The 26481-nt window shown below is 45.7% G+C and overlaps 1 protein-coding gene across 2 annotated transcripts in view; it reads right to left on the bottom strand.

Moving 5' to 3' along the window:
• Positions 1–26481, bottom strand: part of LOC145342045 (anillin-like) — an 81139-nt gene that overhangs the window by 18208 nt on the left and 36450 nt on the right. For both annotated transcript variants that reach the window (XM_080187209.1, XM_080187210.1), the window contains 5 exons: positions 11882–12064; positions 6776–6902; positions 5743–5791; positions 5601–5654; positions 3861–3896 (listed from right to left, as the gene is read on the bottom strand). In XM_080187209.1, coding sequence (XP_080043335.1) covers positions 3861–3896; positions 5601–5654; positions 5743–5791; positions 6776–6902; positions 11882–12064 — 449 coding nt within the window. The remainder of the gene's footprint in view (positions 1–3860; positions 3897–5600; positions 5655–5742; positions 5792–6775; positions 6903–11881; positions 12065–26481) is intronic.

Here is a 26481-nt window from a genome sequence, read left to right as displayed (position 1 = left end):
GTGGTGAGGGAATCTAGTAGTGCTTCAGGGGAGTTTACTTGTAGGAAGTGTGTTAGATTGCAGCTTCTGGAGGAGCGTGTAAAGGAGCTGGAGGTGGAGTTAGAGGAACTCCGCATAATTCGGGAGGCAGAGGTGGAAATCGATAGGAGTTATAAGGAAATAGTCACTCCTAAAAATCAGTCTTGGGTCACTGCCAGGAAGAGGGGAAAGAAGCAATCGGGGGGACAATCCCCCTCCAAAATAGGTTTTCGGTCCTGGAGGCTACAGTTGAGGAGGAAACAACTGGGGATAGTCAAAGGGACCAGGTCACTGGGGGTGAGCCTAGTGTGAAAGCTCAGGTGGTTAGGGGCTGTAAACGATTGGGCCTCGTGATTGGGGACTCCACGGTTAAGGGGACAGATAGGAGGGTCGGAAGTAAAGGTAGGGACTCAGGGCTGGTGTGTTGCCTACCAGGGGCTGGGGTCTGGGATGTATCTGAAAAGGTATTCAGGACTCTTAGAGGAGAGGGAGATCAACCCCAAGTTATTGTTCATGTGGGGACACATGACATAGGGAGGTTAAGGGAAGGGGATATTAAGCAGAGATTTATGGAGTTGGGGTGGAAACTAAAGGCCAAGACTGATAGAGTGGTTATCTCCGGACTCTTGCCTGTGCCACGAGATAGTTTAGAGAGGAATAGAGAAAGGGAAAGTTTGAACTTGTGGCTGAGAGGATGGTGCAGGAGGGAGGGGTTCAGGTACTTAAGCAATTGGGGCTCGTTCTGGGGAAGGTGGGACCTCTATAAGAGGGATGGTCTACACCTGAATCAGAAGGGGACCAATATCCTGGGGGGTAAGTTTGCTAGGGCTATGCAGGGAAGTTTAAACTGATTCGGAGGGGGGGAGGGATCCTGAGTAGAGGGGTTGAAAGTGAGGGGTGCATGGATGAGGACTGCAATGCATGGCATCGCAGGGGTGGGGTGGAGCAGGGTTTGAAATGTGTATACTTCAATGCGAGGAGTATTCGCAATAAAGTGGGTGAACTTGCAGCGTGGATCAGTACCTGGGACTTCGATGTTGTGGCCATTTCAGAGACATGGATAGAGCAGGGGCAGGAATGGATGCTGCAGGTCCCGGGGTTTAAATGTTTTAGTCGAAGTAGAGAAGGAGGTAGAAGGGGGGGAGGGGTAGCATTATTGGTCAGGGATTGTATTACAGTGTCAGAGAGGAGGTTTGATGAGGACTTGTCTGTTGAGGTAGTATGGGCGGAGATTAGAAATAGGAGAGGAGAGGTCACCCTGTTGGGAGTCTTTTATAGACCTCCTAAAAGTTCTAGAGAGGTTGAGGAAAGGATTGCGGAGACGATCCTGGTTAGGAGTGAAAGTAATAGGGTAATTGTTATGGGGGATTTTAACTTTACTAATTGATTGGAATTGTTATAGCTCTAGCTCGTTAGAGGGGTCAGTTTTTGTGCAAAGTGTGCAGGAAGGTTTTTTGACTCAGTATGTAGATAGGCCAACTAGAGGTGAGGCTATGTTGGATTTGGTGCTGGGAAATGAGCCAGATCAGGTGTTGGATTTGGAAGTTGGTGTGCATTTTGGTGATAGTGACCACAATTCGGTTACGTTCACCTTAGTGATGGAAAGGGATAGGCATGAACCTCGGGCCAGTGGTTTTAGCTGGGGGAAGGGTAATTATGAGGCTATTAGGAGAGAATTAGGAAACATAGGTTGGACTAGGAGATTACAGGGATTGGGAACGTCCGAAATGTGGAGTTTTTTCAAGGGGCAGCTACTGCGAGTCTGTGATAGGTATGTCCCTGTCAGGCAAGGTGGAATTGGTAAGGCTAGGGAACCGTGGTGCACCAAAAAAGTTGATTCGTTGGTTAAAAAGAAAAAGGAGGCTTATGTTCGGATGAGACGTGAGCACTCGGATAGTGCACTAGAGAGCTTTAGATTGGCTAGGAGGGAGTTGAAGAGCGAGCTAAGAAGGGCTAAAAGAGGACATGAGAAGACCTTGGCTGATAGGGTTAAGGAGAATCCTAAGGCGTTCTATAGGTATGTCAAGAACAGAAGGTTGGTTAGGGCAAGGTTAGGGCCAGTTATAGACAGCAGAGGGAACTTATGTGTGGAACCGGAGGAGATTGGTGAAGCATTGAACCAATATTTCTCTTCGGTGTTCACGCAGGGGGACATGGATATAGCTGAGGAGGACACTGGGTTGCAGGGGAGTAGAATTGACAGTGTTACAGTTGATAAGGAGGATGTGCTGGATATTCTGGAGGGTCTGAAAATAGATAAGTCCCCTGGTCCAGATGGGATTTACCCCAGGATTCTCTGGGAGGCAAGAGAAGTGATTGCAGAGCCTATGGCTCTGATCTTCAGGTCGTCGTTGGCCTCTGGTATAGTACCAGATGATTGGAGGTTAGCGAATGTTGTCCCATTGTTTAAGAAGGGGAACAGAGACTTCCCCGGGAATTATAGACTGGTGAGTCTCACTTCTGTTGTGGGCAAGGTTTTGGAAAAAATTATTAGGGATAGGATTTATAGTTATTTGGAGAGTAATGAGTTGATTGGAGATAGTCAGCATGGTTTTGTGGCGGGTAGGTCGTGCCTTACTAACCTTATTGAGTTTTTTGAGAAAGTGACCAAAGAGGTGGATGGGGGTAAGGCAGTGGACGTGGTGTATATGGATTTTAGTAAGGCGTTTGATAAGGTTCACCATGGTAGGCTTCTGCACAAAATGCAGATGTATGGGATTGGGGGTGATCTAGGGAACTGGATTAGGAATTGGCTAGCGGATAGGAGACACAGGGTAGTGGTTGACGGTAAATATTCATCATGGAGTTCGGTTACAAGTGGTGTGCCTCAGGGATCTGTGTTGGGGCCACTGCTGTTTGTGATTTTTATTAATGATCTGGATGAGGGTATAGTTGGGTGGATCAGTAAATTTGCTGATGACACCAAAGTCGGAGGTGTGGTAGATAGTGAGGAAGGGTGTCATAGTTTGCAGGAAGACTTAGACAGGTTGCAGAGCTGGGCCGAGGGGTGGCGGATGGAGTTTAATGCAGAGAAATGTGAGGTAATTCATTTTGGTAGGAATAACAGATGTGTTGAGTATAGGGCTAACGGGAAGACTTTGAATAGTGTGGAGGAGCAGAGGGATCTAGGTGTATGTGTACATAGATCCCTGAAAGTTGGGAATCAAGTAGATAAGGTTGTTAAGAAGGCATACAGTGTCTTGGCGTTTATTGGTAGGGGAATTGAATTTAGGAGTCGTAGCGTTATGTTGCAACTGTACACAACTCTGGTGCGGCCGCACTTGGAGTATTGTGTGCAGTTCTGGTCCCCACATTACAGGAAGGATGTGGAGGCTTTGGAGAGGGTGCAGAGGAGGTTTACCAGGATGTTGCCTGGTATGGAGGGGAGATCCTATGAGGAGAGGCTGAGGGATTTGGGGTTGTTTTCGCTGGAAAGAAGGCGGCTAAGAGGGGATCTTATTGAAACATATAAGATGATTGGAGGTTTAGATAGGGTGGATAGTGATAGCCTTTTTCCTCTGATGGAAAAATCTAGCACGAGGGGGCATGGCTTTAAACTAAGGGGGGGTAGTTATAGGACAGATGTCAGGGGTAGGTTCTTTACCCAGAGGGTGGTGAGGGATTGGAATGCCCTGCCTGCTGCAGTTGTAAATGCGCCTAGTTTGGGGGCGTTTAAGAGGTCTGTGGACAGGTTTATGGACAAAAAGGGATTGGTTTAGGTTAGTGGGTCATTGTTGTTGTTTTTTTTTAAACTGGTCGGCACAACATCGTGGGCCGAAGGGCCTGTTCTGCGCTGTAATGTTCTATGTTCTATGTTAATAGTATTTCAGACTATTACTTACAGTAATGGAGGTCAGCAGCTTCTTGGGCGTTATGACCTATGTAACAATACAAGAAAGATTAATCTTTATTTGCAAGGATATAAGAAAGTAGCACATACATTACAGAATAGGAGAAAGCCTGAAATACCATAGCTGTATGTTTTATGAACACTTTTTGGTGCATTCTATTTTGACCATGGTGCACCATTCGACTGATTGGACTTCCTCAAAGCACAACATTTTTTCAAAAAAAACAGAGCTTCTGCTTGAATATTGAGTGTACTATTTTGGAAGGGAAATTACAAGTATTAATCCAGCTAAAAGTTTCTTACAATTATGTTTGCTATGGTGCATCTAGTAAATTTTATATTTTCAGGCAAGTGACATGAGGAGTGACACCTTATGTAACAAATGAACAGTTGAGACTTGGATGCTTCAAGTTGTCACTCCTGGAATACTCCAGTATTTTCTGAATCAAGACTGCAGTGCAACCTGAAGTTTTAAAGATTAATTCTACACTATTTACATTTGGAACCCAGGATTTAGAGAGGGGAGGGACTGGCAATATTAGATACCCATACAAGGATGCATTCAGATGCACCAATTATTGCATTTTTGATTTTGCCAGAATTTTTTTGTAGTTGGGTTTTTTTTAAAATTGAGCTCCAGTTGCAAGCTGGTTATATTTTCTTTCGAAAATTAATTTGGCATCAAGTTGAAAATATTAAGCCACACAATCACCGAGGCTGGAATTGAATCCGAGTTCCGAGTGCTGAGAGGCAGTAGTTTGTTCTTCACAACAAATACTATCCAATAGGATAGTGTTGAAGAACACAACCGTTAGACGTTATGGTATTTTACGTTTTCCATTAAAGAAATATTAATGGAGAATTACACAAATTAAAGCAAACTGGACAGGAGATGGTAAAACAAATTTGAGAGATGGTATACCGAATACAAAAAAAGGAAAACAATCATTGCTGATAAACATAATAAAAGCAGTAGCCTGTTTGCTGCAAGTTTCAGAGTTTTTAGAATGCTCCTGACTCAGGCTATATAAACAGCTTCAGCAAGTTTGCAAGACTCCATCAGCCACCACAGGACTGAAATTGCACATTGATTATGTAACTGCTGCAATGTGTCAATAGCAGGTTCTCTCCTCTAAAATAGTCTGATAGGCTCTCCAATAAGAAAAAATAATATTTTTAGAGATACAATGATGTTCCTAGGAAGATGGCATTAAAACAAATTTTTAATGTTATACAAAATATGGGCACTTTGTCTGTGCTTAAAAGGCAACTATTGTTATTCTGGAACTTGATTATCTGTTCCCTCTATTGACTGTGTCAGCTGGCAGTACAGCATTTTGCATGGAGTCATAAATGTTTCAATGCTGTAATTTGCATGCATGGACATGCAACAGTCTATAAACAAACTATTGTACAGAATTTTGCAACCACTATTAAAATTGGCCAACAGGTTGTACAATACTCCAAAAGATTATAAATTACACTTACATTAAAACATTTTAGCTTTGGAGGGGGCAAGAATAAAGTCACATATCAAGCACAACTATACAAAATGGTTGTACAATTTAATCTTCCAAAACTACATTAGAATACTGTGATGATAGTGTGCAGCTTTGTCTCAAATTTGAGCTTGCAATTTTAGTGGCAGTTCAAGAGAAAATCAAATATATATCAAAAGAAAAAAAAAAGTACATAGTTTCCAGGTTAGATCAAATTACATGTTAAAAATCACCTTAGATCTAGATACTCTCCGCTTCTCAGAGGTGGTTACATTGCCAGCCTGAGCCTACAGAAAGGAAAGAAATTTAATTTGCTGCAAACGTGGAAAGGAATACTTACAAAAATAATGAAAGAGAAAGATGAAGTTTGCTTACCAAGCTGTATACCTCCACATCAATTTCAAATTTGTAATGAATATCACGCCTACAGAAATTGCAACATTTGGATTAGTTACCTATAACGGAAATTGCCTTACTTTGCCTAGCATACTACTGCCTGTGGTTCAGAGACAAACTGATCGATGCACCAGGCATCATGTATCACAAAATCCCTTCAACACTGCTGTCAAAGAATTTTCAAAAGCTGAGAAGGTATTTATTTCTTCCACTCTTGTAGACATGCAAGTCAAAAATGATTAAAGCAAATGGGATTCTGGGTTTTACACCAGAGATTATAAAAGACGTGGAAGCAATTACAATTTGTAGAGTTTGAGACAAGTCATAAACGATGTCTCATGCATTGTTCTATGACCCCATTATAGGGACAGTATTAATGCCACAGAAAAGGATACAGCAAATAAAGAGCGTATTACAAAAACTGAACCAAACTAGCTATAGTCACAAAGCACTGAAAATATGAAAGCAACTCTAACTCCCAAGGCTATTCCCATAACCCTGCACATTTAGCATGGCTAATCCACCTAATCTACACAGCTTTGAACTCTGGGACAGAACCCACACAGACATGGGGAGAATGTGCAAATTTCACAGACACCCAAGGTGAGAATTGAAACTAGGTCTCTGGTGTGATGAGGCTGCAGTGCTAACCATTGTGCCACCATGGCACCCTGCAATGAGTTGAGGTATCGCACTATTGAGTATATCAAAAGAAGGTTGTTTTAAAGAGGGTTTATTAGGACAATTCTAGAAGCAGCAATTTAGGCAAGGACAATCAGTTCAATTGAAACTGGATAATTTGAGGGGGGAATAGCTCCAGTTAAAACAGACAAATACATGGTGGGCTGAACAACTTCCTCCTGAGGATTGTACAAAAATCACTTCTGATATCTTGGTCCTGAAAGAACTTCACTCAAATGACTGCATCATTTCTTCAATAATTTAACAACTGTCACTAATTTTGACGTTTAATATTACTTCCAGAAACAGACACGAAGAGATGAAGACTCACAGTGTGATGATGGTTGGGAAAGTAATGGTATCACCATGCTGAGCATCCTCTGCTGTTGCCAGTGGAGTTGCCACAATATTATGTGGACCATAGCGAATCATCAGTAAGAAATAGTGACTGGGGTTTCCTGAAAAACAAGAAAAAGTCCATTTGACCCAAATTTCTTAACATTTAGCACAGTTGGAAGTAAAACTGAGGCAATGTTCCAGTGTGTGCATCTCTCAAATTGGTTTAATGAAGTATTCCAGCTATCATTTGTACAAAGACAACCTTTCTGACATGAAGTGCTGAACAAAGGGATGTCAACATCAGCAAGGGAATTTTTCAGTTCAATTATCCAGCACCAATATCCCTCTGCTCTCAACTCCCCTTTCTGGCTTTGATTGGGTTTGTAAATTAGTGCAGATGCAAACCTAATTAACAATTTTGGCTCTCCAGTTTAAAATATTTTAGCTTCCGAAATCAAATTATGGTCTTTCAATCCCACCTAGTTTCAAATGCTGCATTCAAAATTTAATAAAAACGTATTCTGTATACCTTGTAGAAAAGAAAACAAAAAAAAAGTTTGGAAGGAGCACTCATGGTATTTAATAAGCATTCAAAACACTAAAATATGTCACACAATTGCAATAAATACCACAAAATTTTATTACATGAAAAGGCACCATACATGCATGGTTGCAGCACAATATCAGCTAAATGAAGTTATGATTAAAATTCATTGCCAGAGATTTTAAAGTTCAAACACATTTTACAACCTCAATGAAATCAATGAAAAAGCAAGAAGGTGGAGTTGATATTAAGAATTCCATTTTCAGACGGGGTGAGGCAACACAATCAGCTCAATGCTCCGAGAATACAGTCCCCATCTCTTCCTGAGAAGGCAAACTGTCTTTTCATCTGAAATCTCCACATTTTACTTGTTCACCCACAATTACTGGGAAAAGCACACTTGCTCGCAAGGATTTACTTCCATCCCTGGAAGTTTAGTTTAGATGCAGGTATAACACTAATGGAAAATTACCACAACAGAAAAAAGCTCATCAGAACTTACTTGTCCAATGGAAGCATCAATAACCTGCATTAATAAATCACTGAAACGCACTTATTCTATCACAGGGAGATTCAAGTCAGAGGATTGGGGACTGGTCACCACAACTGGAACAACTATTTTTAGAAGACAGAAGTTAATTTAGGTTAATTTAATCTTTATGGTACAAGATCAGGGGCAAAATTATGGCATCTCGAGATAAAAATTAGAAATATAGTTACAATTTCAAAAGGGATAATCTGAGATTGACCAATCTCAGATTTCTTTATAAAATGGAGGAATGGAAATGCAGCAAACCTAGTGTACATGACTTTAGGATACTGAGACTTTGAGATGATCCAGATATTCACTAGGGTGCTATCTGAGCATGTATGGGGTGTGAGGGACGGGTAATACTTTTGGTGGAGGAACAAGTCACGTCCTTTCAGGGCAGTTTGACCATACTTTGTCCCCACCTGACACTCAGCTCTCACCTGTGGCTCCCTGTAACTGTTTGCATGCGACAGCAGCCACACCCCAGGCAACGGCCTTGACAAACCAGCTAAACCAGGTGAGGTAGCTGACAGGTCTCAACCCTCTGGAGATAGGAAGAAGATGTCTATCCCAGCACGTGAAGACAGAGTCCAGCAGATTGAGCGGAAGAAACCAATGGAAGGTTTACCGCCAGCCACGGTAAATTTAAAGATGCATCCATCGTACACCTCTACGAGAGGAAGGGCAAAAATTGGCAAGTATACGACAACCACCGAGGAATCTTGCTGCTTTCCATCACAGGAAAAACCCTCGCATGAGTCCTGCTAAATCGTTTGGTCACTCATCTGGAGCTGGGCCTGCTTCCAGAGTCATAGTGCGGCTTCTGCAAAGGTCATGAGACTGCTGACATGATTTTTGCTGCGCACCAACTTCAGGAGAAGTGCCAGAGCAGAATTGTGAGCGCTACACAACCTTTGTTGACTTCACGAAATGCTTCGATCCTGTAAGCCGACAAGACCTGTGGAGGATAATGTCAAAGTTCGGCTGCCCCCCCCATATTCATTCAGATGGTATGCCAGTTCCATGATGGCTGGCGTACTGGATGGCAGAGAATCCTCTGAGGCATTCCCAGTCACCAATGGCATCAAATAGGGCTGTGTGCTCGCACCCACACTGTTCAGCATGATGTTTATTGTCGTGCTGAATGATGCCTTCCAGGACAGTGTTGCTGGAATCAGCCTCAAGTAGAGTGGATGGGAAGCTTCAACCTAAAGAGACTTCAAGCTATTACCAAAGTGAAGGAGACTGTTCTGAGATTTCCTCTTTGCCAATGACTGCGCCCTGTATGCTGGCTCAGAGCCAGAGATGCAAGTCAGTATGGACAAATTTTCCACTGCTCGTGACAACTTTGACTCACCATCAACATTAAAAAGACTGAAGTCATGCACCAGCCTGCTCCTCATGCACCGTACACAGAACCCATAATCACAAAGGGCAGAAACTACACAGTCAGTGGACCAGTTCACTTATCTTGGCAGCACCCTCTCCCTAGCAGTGACTATTGATGCAGAAGTTAACTGCAGAATAGCAAAAGGCAAGTTCTGTTTTTTGTAGACTGCGCTCCACTGTATGGGAACATCAAGGAATCGGCCCAGCAACAAAACCGAAGGTCTACAGCACTGTGGTACTCACTACCCTCCTGCATGCCTGTGAAACGTGGACTGTGTATCAAAGGCGTGCAAAACAGCTCAATCATTTCCACATGACTCATCTTTGCAGAATATTACGCATCTGATGGCGAGACAAAGTACCAGACACTGAAGTTCTCTCTAGAGCAAGAATACCAACAGTCCACACACTGATGAGCACGCAGACCCAGTGGGCAGGTCATGTCATCCATGTGCATACCCAAGCAGCTCCTTTTTGGGGAACTCTGTGCTGGAAGATGCTCGCATGGAGGGCAGAAGAAACATTTCAAAAGACACACAAAGCATCCCTGAAGTCGCTTGACATTGACACGACCACCTGGGAAATGCTGGCACAAAACCACCCTACTGCAGGTGTGTCAGTCCACCTTGTTGTCAAACGAGGGGCATGCACACAGTGGGTCGTGCGTGGGCTGCTCTTGGGTGTTTCGAGAGTGGCCTAGTACTTCGCGTCATGGTGTGTGCTTAAACCTGGACCAGCAGATGGACACCACAATAGCTCAGTGACTATCACTGCTAGCTGTGCAGATGCATGGATTTGGGCTGGTGTCTGTGGGAGTTTGTGCATTCTCCCTGTGGTTGCGTGGGTTTCCTCCCACACCCCAAAAGATGTTCTTTTAGGCTGATTGGTGTACCAAATTGACCCTACACTATTCTCCCCTGAATCTGGTTACAATAGGGGTACCATTAGCATACACATGGGGCAAGGTAGGTGTAGGAAAATGCTTTGTTAAGATGGCGACGCGGGCACAGGCTCATTGGGCCGAAGGGCCTGTTTCCCGTGCTGGGTTGTTCTTTGTACCTGGCGCTGCCTCATCCACAAAAGGCTGTCAAACTCATGAAGCAAAGTGTATTGCTGAAGCACAACTTAAGCACGAGCTGCGCAAGTCCAGAGCCACCAGCGCAATAACTACAGTGTCTACACAAGTCTGTTCAATGTGTGTCAGGACATTCTGTGCCCAAATTGGCCGGATCAGTCATCTTTGCACACACTGCAACCAGTCTCAAAATGTCTAATGGTGTCGAGGTCCTCATCGATGACTATGGACGAACAAGGGTGCTATCTAGTATGCAGCAATACAAATACAGACACTTCAAAAAAAAACTGGGCCCCCTCTCACAGCCCCCACCATTAAAATTAGAGATTACTGGGCGTTAGGGATGTTTAGAAATTATAAACGAATGAGACAAAGTGGATAGAAGCAAAGAATTTCCAGTGGTTGACAGGTCCAATATGATGGGATCAAGGAGGATTTAGACCAGAAAACTTCAGGGGTTTGGGAGGCTGTGGAATCCACTTCCAGTTTGTGGTTGAAGCAAAAACTGATTAACATTCAAGATAGATTGGATAAAAAGGACAAGAGTTGGTAAACGTGATTACAAATATTTGCTCACATGGAAGATAAATAATAGTTATAGCAAATGGCTCATCTGTTACAATTTTGATATTATGCTGTTAAGAGCAAATAAAGCTCTGCTTATTGAAGTAAATTTAACAGCTTTGGATGTAGATTGTGTATTTCTTAGTTCAAGCATAACTTAAGATATAGTGTCACTATACTTACTGCACAGTTTAGATATATTTTCCCAGTGTGTCCGATTTAAAATTGTACTCTTCCAGGTCAAAAAAATTCAGAGAAGTTTAGGGAAGAATTGGAAAAAGATTTTTAAAACTTGTGCACTAATGAGATTGAGAATTAGCAAGTAGGATGTTGCTTCCAACAGGGAAAGTCAAACTATTAGTTTCCGTTAAGGGAGGGTTCAGTAGTTGAGTTTCAGCTTAAAGATATTTAATATCAAATTTCATCATAAATTTGGATAGATTGTTTGGACAACTCATTTATTGGTCAAGAGTTTAAGACTGAATAAAAATATTGAAGATACAAAAATTATGCAGAAAGTATATCTTAAACTGTCACAAATGCACATGCAAAATACACCCCATTTTTTGGTTTTGAACATTAAGACAAAAGGGGTCATTGCAGTGATAAAGGGACAATAGTTGTTGATTATTCAAATGGTAGATATTGATGCAGATGGAGTGCTTCTCAACACATATTTTGCTCAGCTATTATATACTTATACAAATACTTTGTCCCTGGAGACAAAAGCTGGATAGAAATGGAAGTTTAATATTACAGCATTTGACTGCAGAGTGAATACTATCCAACACGACTAATAAACCTACTTCCTCTACCTGCTTAAGGATTTCATTATACAACTATAATACATTTGAAGGGCAGGTGATGTGCGTCACACTCATTCTGGCTATTTAAGCTATAAAATTCTGTTGCTTCGTACAGATCCAAAAACCAGCACAAGAAGCAAAGACCTCAGCACTCTTCACACCAATTGCCTGTCTACTTTGCTCCCTACCTTGTTTATGTAGAGCTGAGCATACAAATTCAGCTTTCAAAGGAAGGCGAAGATCAGCGATGGAGATAGTGCCTCGACATGGCTCAAGTTCATTTTTCAGTTGAGTTGTTTCTCCCATGGGCACAGCATCGCCTTCTCCTTTCAGCCTCCTCAACTCGGTGCGCAAAGCATTACGCTTCTCAGCTTTAAAAAAAAAGACCACCATGATAATTGCTAGTGCAACTGAATTTGCACTTCTTTCACTTGCCATTACAAGATTAGCCATAATGTATAAATTTAATATTACAGAACTTAAGAGCAATGCATTGCTGAAAGAGATATGCAGTTTAAACTTTTGGTCTCATCTGGACAAAGTGCAAGGTTACCAACAGTAAAGGAAACAACTGAACGCGAAGCAAGCTGATTGGGTGACATGTGAGCTCTGATAGAGGTATTACCATGGAAAAAGAAGAGGGATGGGGATTTAAAACACGAATTTAGGGAACTAGGTTGGAAGCTGAAAGCTAGGACAAAGCATGTTGTCATCTCTGGCTTGTTGCTGATGCCACATGCTAGTGAGCTGGGGAACAGTGAGAGACTGCAGATTAACATATGGCTGCAGGGATGGTGTAGGAGAGGGGGTTTCACTTACTTGGATAATTGGAGCACATTCTGGGGAAGGTGGGACCTGTAGAAACAGGATAGTTTGCACCTGAACCAGAGGGGCACTAATATCTTGGGAGGGAAATTTGCATCTGCTCTTTGGGGGGGTGGGGCAGTGGGGTTTAAACTAATTTGTCAGGGGGATAGGAAAATGAGATGTAATCCAAAAGCCAGTGTTGAGGGTTGCGAGGGACTGAGGATGGTGCTAAGGTTGCAGGAGTGTACAGGCAGACAGGGTGGTAGGTTGAAGTGTATCTACTTCAATGCAAGGAGCGTCAGGAGGTAGATGAACTTGGAGCGTGGATTGGTACTTGGGACTACGATGTTGTGACCATTACAGAGACATGGTTAGAACAGGGACAAGAATGGTTGTTGGCAGTTCCGGGGTATAGATGTTTCAGTAAGAGTAAGGAAGGCAGTAAAAGAGGTAGAGGAGTGGCACTGTTAATCAAGGATAGTTTAACGGCTGCCGAAAGACATTGAGGGTGATCTGCCTACTGAGGTAATATGGGCTGAAGTTAGAAATAGGCAAGGATTGGTCACATTGTTAGGAGTTTTCTATAGAACCCCAAATAGTAAGAGAGATGTGGAGGAGGAAATAGCAAAGCAGATTATGGATAGGTGTGGAGGTCACAGGGTAGTTATCATGGGTGTCTTTAACTTTCCAAATATTGATTGGAACTTTTACGGGTCGATAGTTTGGATGGGACACTTTTTGTACAGTGTGTGCAGGAGAGTTTCCTGACATAATATGTGGATAAGCCAACAAGAGGTGGGGCCATATTGGATTTGGTACTGGGTAACATAGAACCATAGAATCATAGAACCCTACAGTGTAGAAAGAGGCCCTTCGGCCCATTGAGTCTGCACCGAACACAATCCCACCCAGGCCCTACCCCCATATCCCTACATATGTTACCCACTAATCCCTCTAACCTACACATCCCTGGACACTAAGGGGCAATTTAGCATGGCCAATCAACCTAACCCACACATCTTTGGACTGTGGGAGGAAACCGGAGCACCCGGAGGAAACCCACACAGACAAGGAGAATGTGCAAACTCCACACAGACAGTGACCTGAGCCAGGAATCAAACCCAGGAGCCTGGAGCTGTGAAGCAGCAGTGCCAACCACTGTGCTACCATACTGTAACGAACCAGGTCAAGTGTTAGATTTGTTTGAGAGAGAGCACTTTGGAGATAGTGACCACAATTCAGTGTCCTTCATTGTTGCAATGGAGGGGGATAGGGTCACATGACAGGGCAAGGTTTATAATTGGGACAGGGGTAATTATGATGCAATTAGGCAAGAATTAGGCAGCATAAGATGGGAGCAGAAATTGTCAGGTCTGGGCACAAAACAAAAAGGGGAGCTTTCCTTGATAGGTATGTCCCTGGCAGGCAGGGAAGAAATGGCCAAGTGAGGGAACCATAGTTCACAAAGGAGGTTGAATGTCTTGTCAAGAGGAAAAAAGTGTATGTAAGGATGAAAAAAAACAAGGATCGGTTGGGTCACTTGAGTGTTACAAGGTAGCTAGGAATGAGTTAAAGAAAGGGCTTAGGAGAGCTAGGAGGGGGCATGAGAAGTCCTTGGCAGATCAGATAAAAAGAAAACCAAGGCTTTTTACTCTTATGTTAGAAATAAAAGAACAACTAGGGTGAGGTTAGGGCCAGTCAAGGATAGTCGTGGAAACTTGTGCATAGAGTCAGAAGAGATAGGTGAGGCGTTGAACGAATACTTTTCTTCAGTGTTCGCTAAGGAGAGGGGCCATGTTTTTGAGGATGAGTGCATGACACAGGCTGATAGGATGGAGGAGGTAAATAAACAAAGAACAACCCAACACGGGAAACAGGCCCTTCGGCCCAATGAGCCCGCGCCGCCGCATCATCCTACACCTATTCTACCCTGCGTGTCTACGAATGGAACCCCTAACTTAGCCAGATTCAGGGGAGAATAGTGTCAATTTGGTAAACCGATCAGCCTAAGAGCACATCTTTGGGGTGTGGGAGGAAACCGGAGCGCCCGGAGGAAACCCACGCAACCACAGGGAGAATGCGCAAACTCCCACAGACACAGGCCCAAATCCATGTATCTGCACAGTCAGCAGTGCTAGTCACTGAGCTGTTGCGGCACCCGTCTACCGGTCCAGGATCAAGCACACACACCGACATGAAGTACTAGGCCACTCCCGGAACCTCCAAGAGCAGCCCACGCACGACCCACCGTGTGCATGCCCCTCGTTTGACAACAAGGTGGACCTCCACCTGCGGAATAAAAAGACAAAAACGTTAACATACAAGTCTGCACTTCCGGTGTCTCCCGAGGCTCTGACCTTATTTAATACCCCCTACTATAACCCTCCATCCTCGTTTCGCTCATGTGTCTGTCTAAGTGAACCTTAAACGAGTCCAACGTTCCTGCCTCCACCACCCTACTCGGTAGTGCGTTCCATACCCCCACGACCCTCTGCGTGAAGAACCTTCCTCTCACATCCAAATTATACCTCCCCCCCCCCCCTCACCCTTAGATCATGATCTCTTGTAATTGTACTCAGTCTAGGGAGCAGTCTCTCACTATTCACTATCTATTCCCTTCAGTATCTTACATACCTCTATCATGTCCCCCCTCAATCTCCGTCTTTCAAAAGGAGAAAAGTGCCAGTTTCTCCAACCTTTCCTTGTAACCCAGTCCCTCCATGCCAGGCAACATCCTGGTAAACCTCCTCTGCACCCTCTCCAGAGTCTCCACGTCCTTCCGGTAGTAAGGTGACCAGAACTGGATGCAGTACTCCAAATGCGGTCTAACCAACGTTCTGTACAACTGAAGCATTAGACTGCAGCTCTTATACTCTATACCTCTTCCTATAAAGGCTAGCATTCCATAAGCTTTCCTCACAACCTTCTCCACTTGTGTCACAACCTTCATAGACTTGTGAACCTGCACTCCCAGGTCCCTCTGTATTTCTATACTCCTAATCTGTCTACCTTTTATCACGTAGCTCCTCTCTGCATTATTCCTTCCAAAATGCATCACCTCGCATTTGTCAGGATTAAATTCCATCTGCCACCTATCTGCCCAATGTGCCAACCTATCTATATCCTGTTGTATCACCTGACATTCCACTTCAGTATCCGCCAACCCTGCCATCTTGGTGTCATCAGCAAACTTGCTGATCACACCACTTACGCTCTCTTCCAAGTCGTTTATGTATACTACAAGGAGGAGAGGTCCCAGTACTGAGCCCTGCGGCACACCACTGGTCACTGGCCTCCAGCCCGAAAAGGTCCCCTCAACAACTACCCTCTGTCTCCTATTGCCCAGCCAGTTCTCAATCCACCTAGCTACCTGACCTCGTATCACATGCGCCTTAACCTTTTCTACCAGCCTACCATGAGGGACTTTGTCAAACACCTTACTGAAATCCATATAGATGACATCAACGGCTCTCCCATCGTCAACCGTTTTTGTCACCTCCTCAAAGAATTCTACCAGATTCGTAAGGCAAGACCTCCCCCTAACGAAGCCATGTTGCGTATCCCTAATCAGATCACAACACTCCAAATGCTCATACATCCTAGCCCTAAGTATTTTTTCCATTAATTTCCGTACCACTGATGTCAAACTCACCGGTCTATAATTTCCAGGGTTATCCCTACTACCTTTTTTAAACAGCGGTACCACATTTGCTACCCTCCAGTCTTCTGGGACCTCACCTGTGTCCAAAGAGGAGACAAAGATTTGCGCCAGAGGCCCAGCAATTTCATCTTTCACCTCCCTAAGCAGCCTGGGATAAATACCATCAGGCCCTGGAGCTTTATCCATCCTTACGCTACCTAAAAGCCCTAGCACTTCATCCCTCGTAATAGATATTTCCTGTAACTGATCCACAGCTCCCTCCAAGACACCGCACGGCACCAAACCCCTCTCCTTCGTGAACACCGACGCAAAGTATTCATTCAGGAGCTCCCCCATTCCCTCCGACTCAATACATAACTCCCCACTTTTGTCCCTAAGAGGACCAATTTTCCCTCTAACTACTCTCTTGCTCCTAATATAGGAATAAATTGCCTTTGGATTTTCCTTAATCCTACCAGCCAAAGCCATTTCATGCCCTCTCTTCGCCCTTCTAATCCCCCATTTTAGCTCCCTCCTACTCTCTATATTCCTCCAGCGCACTCTCCGTACCCAGTTGTTTCGACCTAACATACACCTCCCTCTTCTTCCTGAAGAAGTCTTTGATACCCCTTGTAATCCACGGCTCTCTAATCCTACCTTTCCCATCCTTCCGCTTAACTGGAACATACCTCTCCTGCAACATTTTCATTTTGCCCTTAAAAGCCTCCCACTTGCCAACCGTGGACTTGCCAGCTAACAGTCCCTCCCAATCAGTGTCCTGCAGCTCCCTCCTAATCTGGCTATAGCTCACTTTTCCCCAGTTCAGCACACTCCCGTTCGGCCGGCACTCATCCCTTTCCATTTTTATCCTAAAGTAGACGGACTTGTGGTCACTGTTAGCCACATGTTCGCCTACCTCAACCACCTGCCCTGGCTCATTACCCAACACTAAATCCAGTATAGCCCCTTCCCTAGTCAGGCTAGTTACATACTGCTCTAGAGACCCTTCCAAAACACATTTTACAAACTCCTCTCCTTCCGTACCCCCAGCTCTAGGCCCCCTCCAATCCACTCCAGGAAGATTAAAGTCACCCACTACAACCACTCTATTCTTCCCGCACCTATCCAAAATGCCCCTGCAAATGCCTTCCTCCACTGACCTCGGGCTGTTGGGTGGCCTATAGTATACCCCTAGCATCGTAATCTCTCCCTTTTTATTCCTCAACTCCACCCACAGTGACTCAATCCCTATCTCTTCCATATTGTCCTCCCTCTGCACTACTGTGATGTTCTCCTTTACTAACAGTGCCACCCCTCCACAACCCTCCTCTGTCACACCTAAAACACTTATACCCAGGAACATTCAGCTGCCAGTCTTGCCCTTCTCGCAACCACGTCTCCGTTACAGCCACCACATCTAACTTCCTCACAAACATCAAGGCCCTAAGCTCATCCGTTTTTCCTGTCACACTCCTTGCATTGAAACAGACAGTTCAACCCACGAGTGTCCCTTGGAACCTCCTTCTCCCTGATAATTTTCCTTTTGCCCAACTCTTTCCCAGGCACACCCCCACCTCCCCTCCCTATTAGTTTAAACCATTCCTAAACACACCAGCTAACCTCCCCGCTAAGACACTAGTTCCCCTCCCATTCAAATTTTCCCCACCCCTCCTGTACAGTTGCCCTTCTCATGAATACCTCCCAGTGGTCCACAAAAGTAAAGCCCTCTACCCTACACCAATCCCTCAACCATGCATTCAGCTGCATGATCTCGTCATTCTTTGCCCTGCTGGTACTAGGCAGCAACCCAGAGAGTGCCACCCTGGAGGTCCTGCTCTTTAGTTTGGACCCCAACTCCCTAAATTGCCTATGGACCTCTACCCTACTGCTCCTTCCTATGTCCCCCTCCCCTATGTGTACTATGACCTCTGCCTGGGTCCCCTCCCCTTTCAAAATTCCCTCTACCCTTTGTTACGTCCTTTACCCCTGCTCCAGGGAGGCAGACCACCATCCTGGAGTCACGCCTCTGCCCACAGAACCTCCTATCAATGCCTTGGACCCTCCCATCCCCTTGCCCTTCTGTCCCTCTAAGTCATTCTGGCCCTCCTGCCTATCATTTTGTGCCCCTGTCGATGAATCTTGGGGGGCCACTGGGGAGGCCGGGGGACCATGACTACTCTTCTTCTTCCTCTTTTTCCGCCCAACAGTCGTCCACCCTTCCTGCTCTTCAGCCCTTGGGACCTCTTCCTGCTCATGGTTCCTAGCCATTATCTCCTCGTTTTCCCTGACCAGAAACGCATCCTCCAGACGCCCCTCGAGTTACCTGACCCGGGCCCTCAAGCGCTGCAGTTCTAAACATTTAGCACAGATGTGGACCTTGGGGAGACGTGACGCCACCATGCCATGTCCCAACCTCCTGTATGTGGCGAAAGGTAGAAAACTTCAACTCACCTTCTCTAAGCCTGCTCTCGCCTAAGCCCAGCGAGCCAAAGCCCTTCTCACTCAGCTCCCAATCACTCCGCTGCCCGCTGTATGCCGCTACCTCCTTTTTTTTTTTATACCCCCCGCTCCCCCCCTCGCCTAACTTCCGGTACAGAAGCAAACTACACTCTGACAAACCCTGCGAACCGGAAGTACAACCACAAAGCGATTTTCAGGTAAATCAGGCACTCACCACAGCCACCAGGTACACTGCTCCGGAGAACAATGTTCTGAGGGAAGATGTATTAGCAATTTTGAAAAACCTGGAGGGTCAAAGTCCCTTGGGCCAGATGGGATACATCCTAGGGTACTTTGGGAGGCAAACAATGAGATTGCGGAGCCTATAGCTTTGATCTTTGGGTCCTCACTGTCGATAGGGATAGTGCTAGAGGACTGGAGTGGCAGATGTTGTTCCTCTTTTCAAGAAAGGAAATAGGAATGACCCTGATAATTATAAGCCAGTTAGTCTTACATCGGTGGTCGGTAAGTTAATGAAGAGGGTCCTGAGAGATAAGATTTATGACCATTTGGAAAGATGCAGTTTAATCTGGGATAGTCAGCACGGTTTTGTGAGGGTTAAGTCCTGCTTCACAAATTTGATTGAATTCTTTGAGGAGGTAACTAAGTGTGTGGATGAAGGTAGAGCAGTTGATGTCGTATACATGGATTTTAGTAAAGCGTTTGATAGGGTTCCCCATGGTAGGCTCATTAAGATAAGGATATGTGGGATAGAAGAAAATCTGGCCGATTGGGTAAGTAACTGGCTGTCTCATAGAAGACAGAGGATGGTGGAAGGAAAATTTTCAGACTGGAGCCTGGTTACCAGCAGTGTACCACAGGAGTCAGGGCTGGGTCCTCTGCTATCTGTGATTTTTAATCAATGACTTGGAAGAGGGGGCTGAAGGGTGGGTTAGTAAATTTGCTGATGACACTAAGATTGGTGGAGTAGTGAATGAGGTGGAGGGCTCTTGCCGGCTGCAAACAGACATTGATAGAATGCAGAGCTGGGCCAAAAAGTGGCAGATGGGAGTTTAACCCTGATAAGTGCAAGGTGATTCATTTTGGTAGGACAAACTTGAATGCAGATTACAGGGTCAACGGCAGCGTTTTAAGAAATGTGGAGAAACAGAGATCTTGGGGTTCATATCCACAGTTCTCTAGAGGCTGCCACTCAAGTGGATAAGCTGTAAAGGTGGCTTATAGTGTTATTAACGGGGGTTAGAGTTTAAGAGCCATGGGGTTATGCCGCAATGATACCAGACGTTGGTGAGACCACATTAGGAATAGTGTGTTCAGTTCTGGTCACCTCAAAGAGGATGTGGAAGCATTGGATTTATCAGGAGGCTGCCTGGTTTGGAGGGTAGGTCTTATGAGCAAAGGTTGAGGGAACTGGGGCTTTTCTCTTTGGAGCAGAGGAGGATGAGAGGCGACTTAGAGGTTTATCAATCCCTCTCGTCATCTTATAGAGTGGATGTACAGAGACTAATTTCTCAGGTGATGTAGTGTTACTAGGGGGCATAACTAGAAGGTTTGTGGTGGGAGATATAAAAGGGATGTCTGAGGTAGGTTCTTTACTCAGAGCGGTTGGGGTGTGGAATAGACTACCTGCTGTGATAGTGGAGTCGGACACTTTAGGGACTTTCAAGCAGTTATTGGATAGGCACATGGAGCACATCAGAATTATAGGGAGGGGATACTCAATCTTGGGATTGGACATAGCTCAGCACAACATTGAGGCTGAAGGGCCTGTACTGTAATCTTCTATGTTCTAGTACAGCACAGAACAGTTAATTACCAAGCTATTGTTCAAATTTAAACCAGGAAAGTTGATTCACTGGCCAAGGCATTGCCATGGAGAATGAACCCCATGCCAAACTGGCTGTCTCAAGCTTTTGCCGAGTTGAAAAGGGTGCAATCAGACATACTTCATTTGTCTGTAAAGCAGAGTGCATGAGGCTTTGGCACACGTGAGCCAAACTGCAAACCCAACTGATGATATTGAACTTGTGTAATTCTTGACTGCCAAAAATGGCATCAAAACCAATTTAAGCTAGTCTGGCTCACAGTGTGGCTCACTTATGCACGAGAGAGACTGCCTCCTCCCCCCATTCCAATTGCTGATCTTCCTCCCTCTATCACAGGTCCCAACAGCCAAGTGACAGCAGGCATCTCCCACCTCCTCCAAACCAGAGCCCATGGCCCCCAGTCAGGTTCTACCCTATGCCTGGGTGACCAGTTCCAAGGTGTCCCCTGGCATTGGCACTTTGCCCCTTGGGCTATGCCAGGGGGCCCAGGCTGGCACCACTAAGATGTCAATGCCTGGGGCACCCCCAATGCTCAACCCTCTGAGGAAGAGGGGATGGGACAATTGCCCCCCTCCATTCCAATGGGGTGGTGCTCCCAGCAAGTAGGGAGCTATATTAAGCCCCACTGGGGGACTAGCAGGCCTAGAAGATTAACAATTTATTCAGCTCTGCACCAATTTCTGGTGCAGAGATAACAGCGCTAGAAATCTGTCTGTTGGAGATGCGCAGAGGCCTTAGCGCCCAGCAGGGAGCCTGCAAACCTACCTCAGATTAAGCCTCCTGGCCTGCTTTATTTGCAAAAGCAGTGCAGCAGGATGGGAGAATTGCCTCCATGTCTTTTTTCAGTAATTCGCAAACAGCAACTTTCATTTATATAGCATCTTCAGTGTGTTTAAAATAAAATTACCCAGGTACTTCATAGGAACAAAGTTTATCACTGAATCACATATTAGAATAGAAGCATGATCAAAGAGGTTGATTTGAAGTAGCACCTTGGAGGAACAGAGGCAGAGATGGATTTAGGGTGGGAATTTCAGAATTTGGGACCTGGCAATTGTGTCTTAGACAGCCCATTGAGAGCACGGTCCTTTGTTATCTGTTCTCTTCCACTTTTGGAGTAATACATATCTTTTTTAAAGAAAAGGTGGAGAAGCACAAATAGCAGAGGCGACTCACTGTTCTCTGGAGCTGTGATTTCGACGAGTGGCTGCCTTTTGGTGAGAGTGTGCTGCATTGTAATTACTGCATTTTGACTTACTTCTAGTTTGGGAGGGTTTTTGTTTATTTTGGCGCTCCGTAGTGGGAGATAGGTGCGGGGGCTGCTGGGAAGGGAGCACGGGAGTATAAAAAGGCGGCCAAGGTAGATAGCGGGCAGTGGAGTGAGGCGGTAAGCAGAGTGAGAGGTAAAAGGGCTTAAGCTAGCGCAGGCTCAGTAACAGGAATTAATAGGACACCTTAAAAGGGGGCAAACATAATGGCAGGGTCTAGGGTTACACGTGTTCACTGTGTTCGTTGTCATATGTGGACATTTCTGGAGACAGCACATCTCCCGAAAGCCCACATATGCAGGAAATGTCTAGAGGTGCAGCGAATAAGAGCCCGGGTGAGGCAGCTGGAACTGAGGCTGGAGGATATGTTTTTAGTTAGGGAAAATGAGGAAATAATGGATAGGGACAGTAACACTGAGCAGATACCAGGACCTAGGAGGAGAGATGGACGGGTTACAGTTAGGAAGAGCGAAAAGAAAAGGAGTCATGGCACTAGGACTGCCCCGGAGGAATTACCCCGGAATATCAAGGGTGGGGTAGAGAAGGCAAGGGAGGGAGATCAGAATACCTCGGAGGAAGGGAAGAGTGCAGGGTGTGAGATAGTGGTGGGGGATGGGAAAGTCAAAGGGATTGACAGGTGGTTCTGTGGGCAAAAGCGGGACTCCAGGATGGTAGTCTGCCTCCCTGGAGCAGGGGTACAGGATGTTTCAGAAAGAGTAGAGGGAATTTTGAAGGGTGGAGGGACTGAGTCTGATGTGATAGTGCACGTAGGAGAGAAGGATGTAGGAACAAAATGCAGGGGGGACATACGTAGGCAGTTCAGGGAGTTGGGGGCTAGGCTGAAATGTAGGGCCTCCAGGGTGGCGTTCTCTGGGCTGCTGCCGGTGCCTGGGGCTAGCAGGGCTAGAAATAATGAGATACTCCAACTAAATGCGTGGTTGAAGGATTGGTGTAGGGCAGAGGGTTTTAGATTCGTAGACCACTGGGAAGTCTTTATGAAAGAGGGGCAAATATACAAGAGGGATGGGCTACAGTTAACCGGGAAGGGCATGCATATCTTAGCTGGAAGGTTAGCTGGAGTGTTTCGGCAGGGTTTAAACTAATATGGAGGGGGGGGGGGGGGGGGGGTGGTGTGGACGGAACTGGGATTGGGGATAGGGTAAGCCCGGAGGGTAGGAAGAAGGATCGGATTGTTTCTGAGGGTCTTCGGTGCATGTGTTTCAATGCTAGGAGTGTGACTGGCAAAACAGATGAACTGAAGGCATTAATGTTCGAAAGGAAGTTGGAAGTGGTGGCGGTGACAGAGACTTGGTTAAAGGAAGGGCAGGACTGGCAGTTGAATGTTCCTGGGTATAAGTGCTTCAGGCGTGATAGGGGTGGATCGCTGAGAGGTGGGGGAGTGGCGTTGTTAGTTAAGGATTGCATCATAGCAGTGCAGAGGGAGGGAGGTATAGAGGATATAGGAATCGAGTCGCTATGGGTGGAGTTGAGGAATAGGAAGGGAGATGTTACTACGTTGGGTGTGTACTACAGACCGCCCAACAGCCCGAGGGCTGTGGAAGAAGGGATAAGCAGGGACATTCTAGATAAGTGCAGGAAGAATAGGGTGGTGGTAGTGGGAGATTTTAATCTCCCCGGGGTAGATTGGAAGGTGCCGAGATCAGAGGGTGCTGACGGGGAGGAATTTGTACAGTGTGTAATGGAAGGATCCCTGGAGCAGTATGTGGATAGCCCGACCAGAGAGGGGGCTATACTGGACTTGGTTCTGGGGAATGAGCCTGGGCAGGTGGTTGACATTGAAGTAGGAGAGCATGTGGCTAACAGTGACCACAACTCTGTCTGGTTTAAGATATTAATGGATAAAGATGAAGCCTGTCCTAAGGGGAGGGTGTTAAACTGGGGGAGGGCTAGATACAACCGGATTAGGCAGGATCTTAAAGATACGGACTGGGGTAAGCTGTTTGATGGCAGGTCGACGCTGGGTATGTGGGAGTCTCTCAAGGGAAAACTAAAATCTTTGCAGGAAAGACATGTGCCGGTCAAGAGGAAGGGTGGGAAGGGTAGGGTAGGATAGGATTAGAGAGCCGTGGGTAACTAGGGATATTGAGGACCTGGTCAGGAGGAAGAGGGAGGCGTACATTAGATCTAGGCATTTGAGGACAGAGATAGCGTTAGAAGAATACAGAGAATGTAGGAGAGAACTTAAAAGGGGCATCAGAAAGGCAAAAAGGGGCCACGAAATGGCTTTGGTGGGTAGGATTAAGGAAAATCCTAAGGCATTTTACTCCCATGTTAGAAACAAAAGGATGGTTAGAGGGAAGATTGGTCCTCTCAGGGACAGAGGAGGGGAACTATGCTTGGAGCCTGGGGGAATGGGGGAGATCTTGAATGAATACTTTGCGTCGGTACTCACGCAGGAGAGGGGCCTGATGTCTGGTGCTGTGCTTGAGGAGTTTGAGGATCCGTTGAGGGAAATAGTCATCATGAGGGAAGAGGTGTTGGGACTTTTAGACAGTATAAAGACGGATAAATCTCCAGGGCCTGATGGCATCTATCCCAGGCTGCTAAGGGAGGTGAGGGATGAAATTGCTGGGCCTCTGACGCAAATCTTTGGACACAGGTGAGGTCCCAGAGGATTGGCGGATTGCAAATGTAGTACCGTTGTTTAAAAAGGGTCAGAGGGATAACCCAGGGAATTATAGGCCGGTGAGCTTGACTTCAGTTATAGGCAAGCTAATGGAGAGGATCCTCAAGGATAGGATGTATGAACATCTGGAGCGCTGCAATCTGATCAGGGATACGCAGCATGGCTTCGTTACAGGGAGGTCGTGCCTTACGAATCTAGTGGAATTTTTTGAAGAGGTGACAAAAACGGTTGACGAAGGACAAGCCGTTGACGTCGTCTATATGGATTTCAGTAAGGCGTTTGACAAGGTCCCTCATGGTAGGCTGATAGAAAAGGTGAAGGCTCATGGGATACAAGGCCAGGTATGTAGATGGGTGGAGAACTGGCTTGGGAGGAGGAGACAGCGGGTAGTAGTGGAAGGCTCCTTTTCCAATTGGAGGTCTGTCACCAGTGGTGTGCCGCAGGGCTCGGTACTAGGACCTCTTCTATTTGTAGTATATATTAATGACTTGGAAGGTAGGTGGTGTGATCAGCAAATTTGCTGATGACACCAAGATGGTTGGATTGGCGGGTACTGAGGAGCAGTGCCTGGCAATGCAACAGGACATAGACAGGCTGGTAGATTGGGCAGATAGATGGCAAATGGAATTTAATCCGGAGAAATGCGAGGTGATGTACTTTGGCCGGAATAATGTGGAGGGGAGTTATACGATAAAAGGTAGAACTATCCGGAGTATAGATACGCAGAGAGACCTGGGGGTGCAAGTACACAAGTCCCTGAAGGTGTCGGTGCAGGTGCAGAATGTGATGAGGAAAGCGTATGGTATGTTAGCCTTCATAGGAAGGGGTATAGAATATAAGAGTAGGAGTCTGATGTTGCAGTTGTATAGAACGTTGGTTAGGCCTCACTTGGAGTACTGCGTCCAGTTCTGGTCGCCGTACTACCGGAAGGATGTAGAGATCCTGGAGAGAGTGCAGAGGAGATTTACCAGGATGCTGCCTGGTATGGAAGGGCTGTCTTACGAGGAAAGATTGAACGAACTTGGGCTGTTTTCCCTTGAGAGACGTCGGCTGAGGGGGGATCTAATAGAGGTTTATAAGATTATGAAGGGGATAGATAGAGTAAATGGTGGTAAGCTTTTTCCGCTATTGGAAATGGATAGAACGAGGGGTCACGGGCTTAGGGTGAGGGGGGCTAGGTATAAGACAAATATTAGAGGGCAGTTTTTCATGCAAAGGGTAGTGGGGGTGTGGAATGCTCTGCCGAGTAAGGTGGTGGAAGCAGGCACGCTAGGGTTGTTTAAGAGTCACTTAGACAGCCACATGAGCGGTCTACATATAGGGGGATATAGCAGGCCTTACTAAACATTGTAGGCTTGGGATTCCGTTTTTGCCTCAGGGATGTTACAGTCTTTGCCTGTTTAATAATGAATTTTTTGTCTCCACAGGCATTTAAGTCCACCTTGTTGACCAGCAAGGGGCATGCATGCGGCAGGTTGTAGTGGGCTGCTCTTGGATGTTGCTTCGGGAGTTGCCTATTGCTTCATGTCGTTAGTGTGCTTAAACTGGACCATCTCGAGGGCAACATGACAGCTCAGAGACTATCTCTGTTGCTGTGCGGACACATGGATTTGGGCCTGTGTCTGTGGGAGTTTGCGCGTTCTCCCTGTGGTTGCATGGGTTTCCTCCGGGTGCTCCGGTTTCCTCCCACATCCCAAAGATGCGCTTTTAGGCTGATTGATTGGGTAACAAATTGTCCCTATATTGGACCTCCCTGATCCTCGCACATTAGGCGTAGACTAAAATCATGAATAGGTCACAGACAATGGGACGGCGGCGCGGGCTCGTTGGGCCGAAGGGCCTGTTTCCCGTGCTCTGTTGTTCTTTGTTCTATAAAGTCATGGACAGATTTGAAAATTAAGATGTGGATTTAAATGAAACATGCTTACTTAATGCATCAATTTCCAAATGCATTTTCTAATCAGAGATTAGTCATATGTTTGAAGAGGTCAGGAAGGCATGCCAGGAACAGCATCACATACTTAAGAATCAGTTTTCAACCTGGTGAAGCCACAACACAAGACCAGTGGCATATCCTGACTAATTTGCTAGAATTTTGAGGATATAATGAGTGCGGTTTACAGAGGGAAACCAGTGGATG

This window comes from Carcharhinus amblyrhynchos, chromosome 4 (genome assembly GCF_965287045.1).
Source record: "Carcharhinus amblyrhynchos chromosome 4, sCarAmb.v2.hapA, whole genome shotgun sequence".
In the NCBI taxonomy this organism is placed as follows: Eukaryota; Metazoa; Chordata; class Chondrichthyes; order Carcharhiniformes; family Carcharhinidae; genus Carcharhinus; species Carcharhinus amblyrhynchos.
Note: the sequence above shows the minus strand (reverse complement) of the source record. Positions and strands in the feature narration are given on the sequence as shown.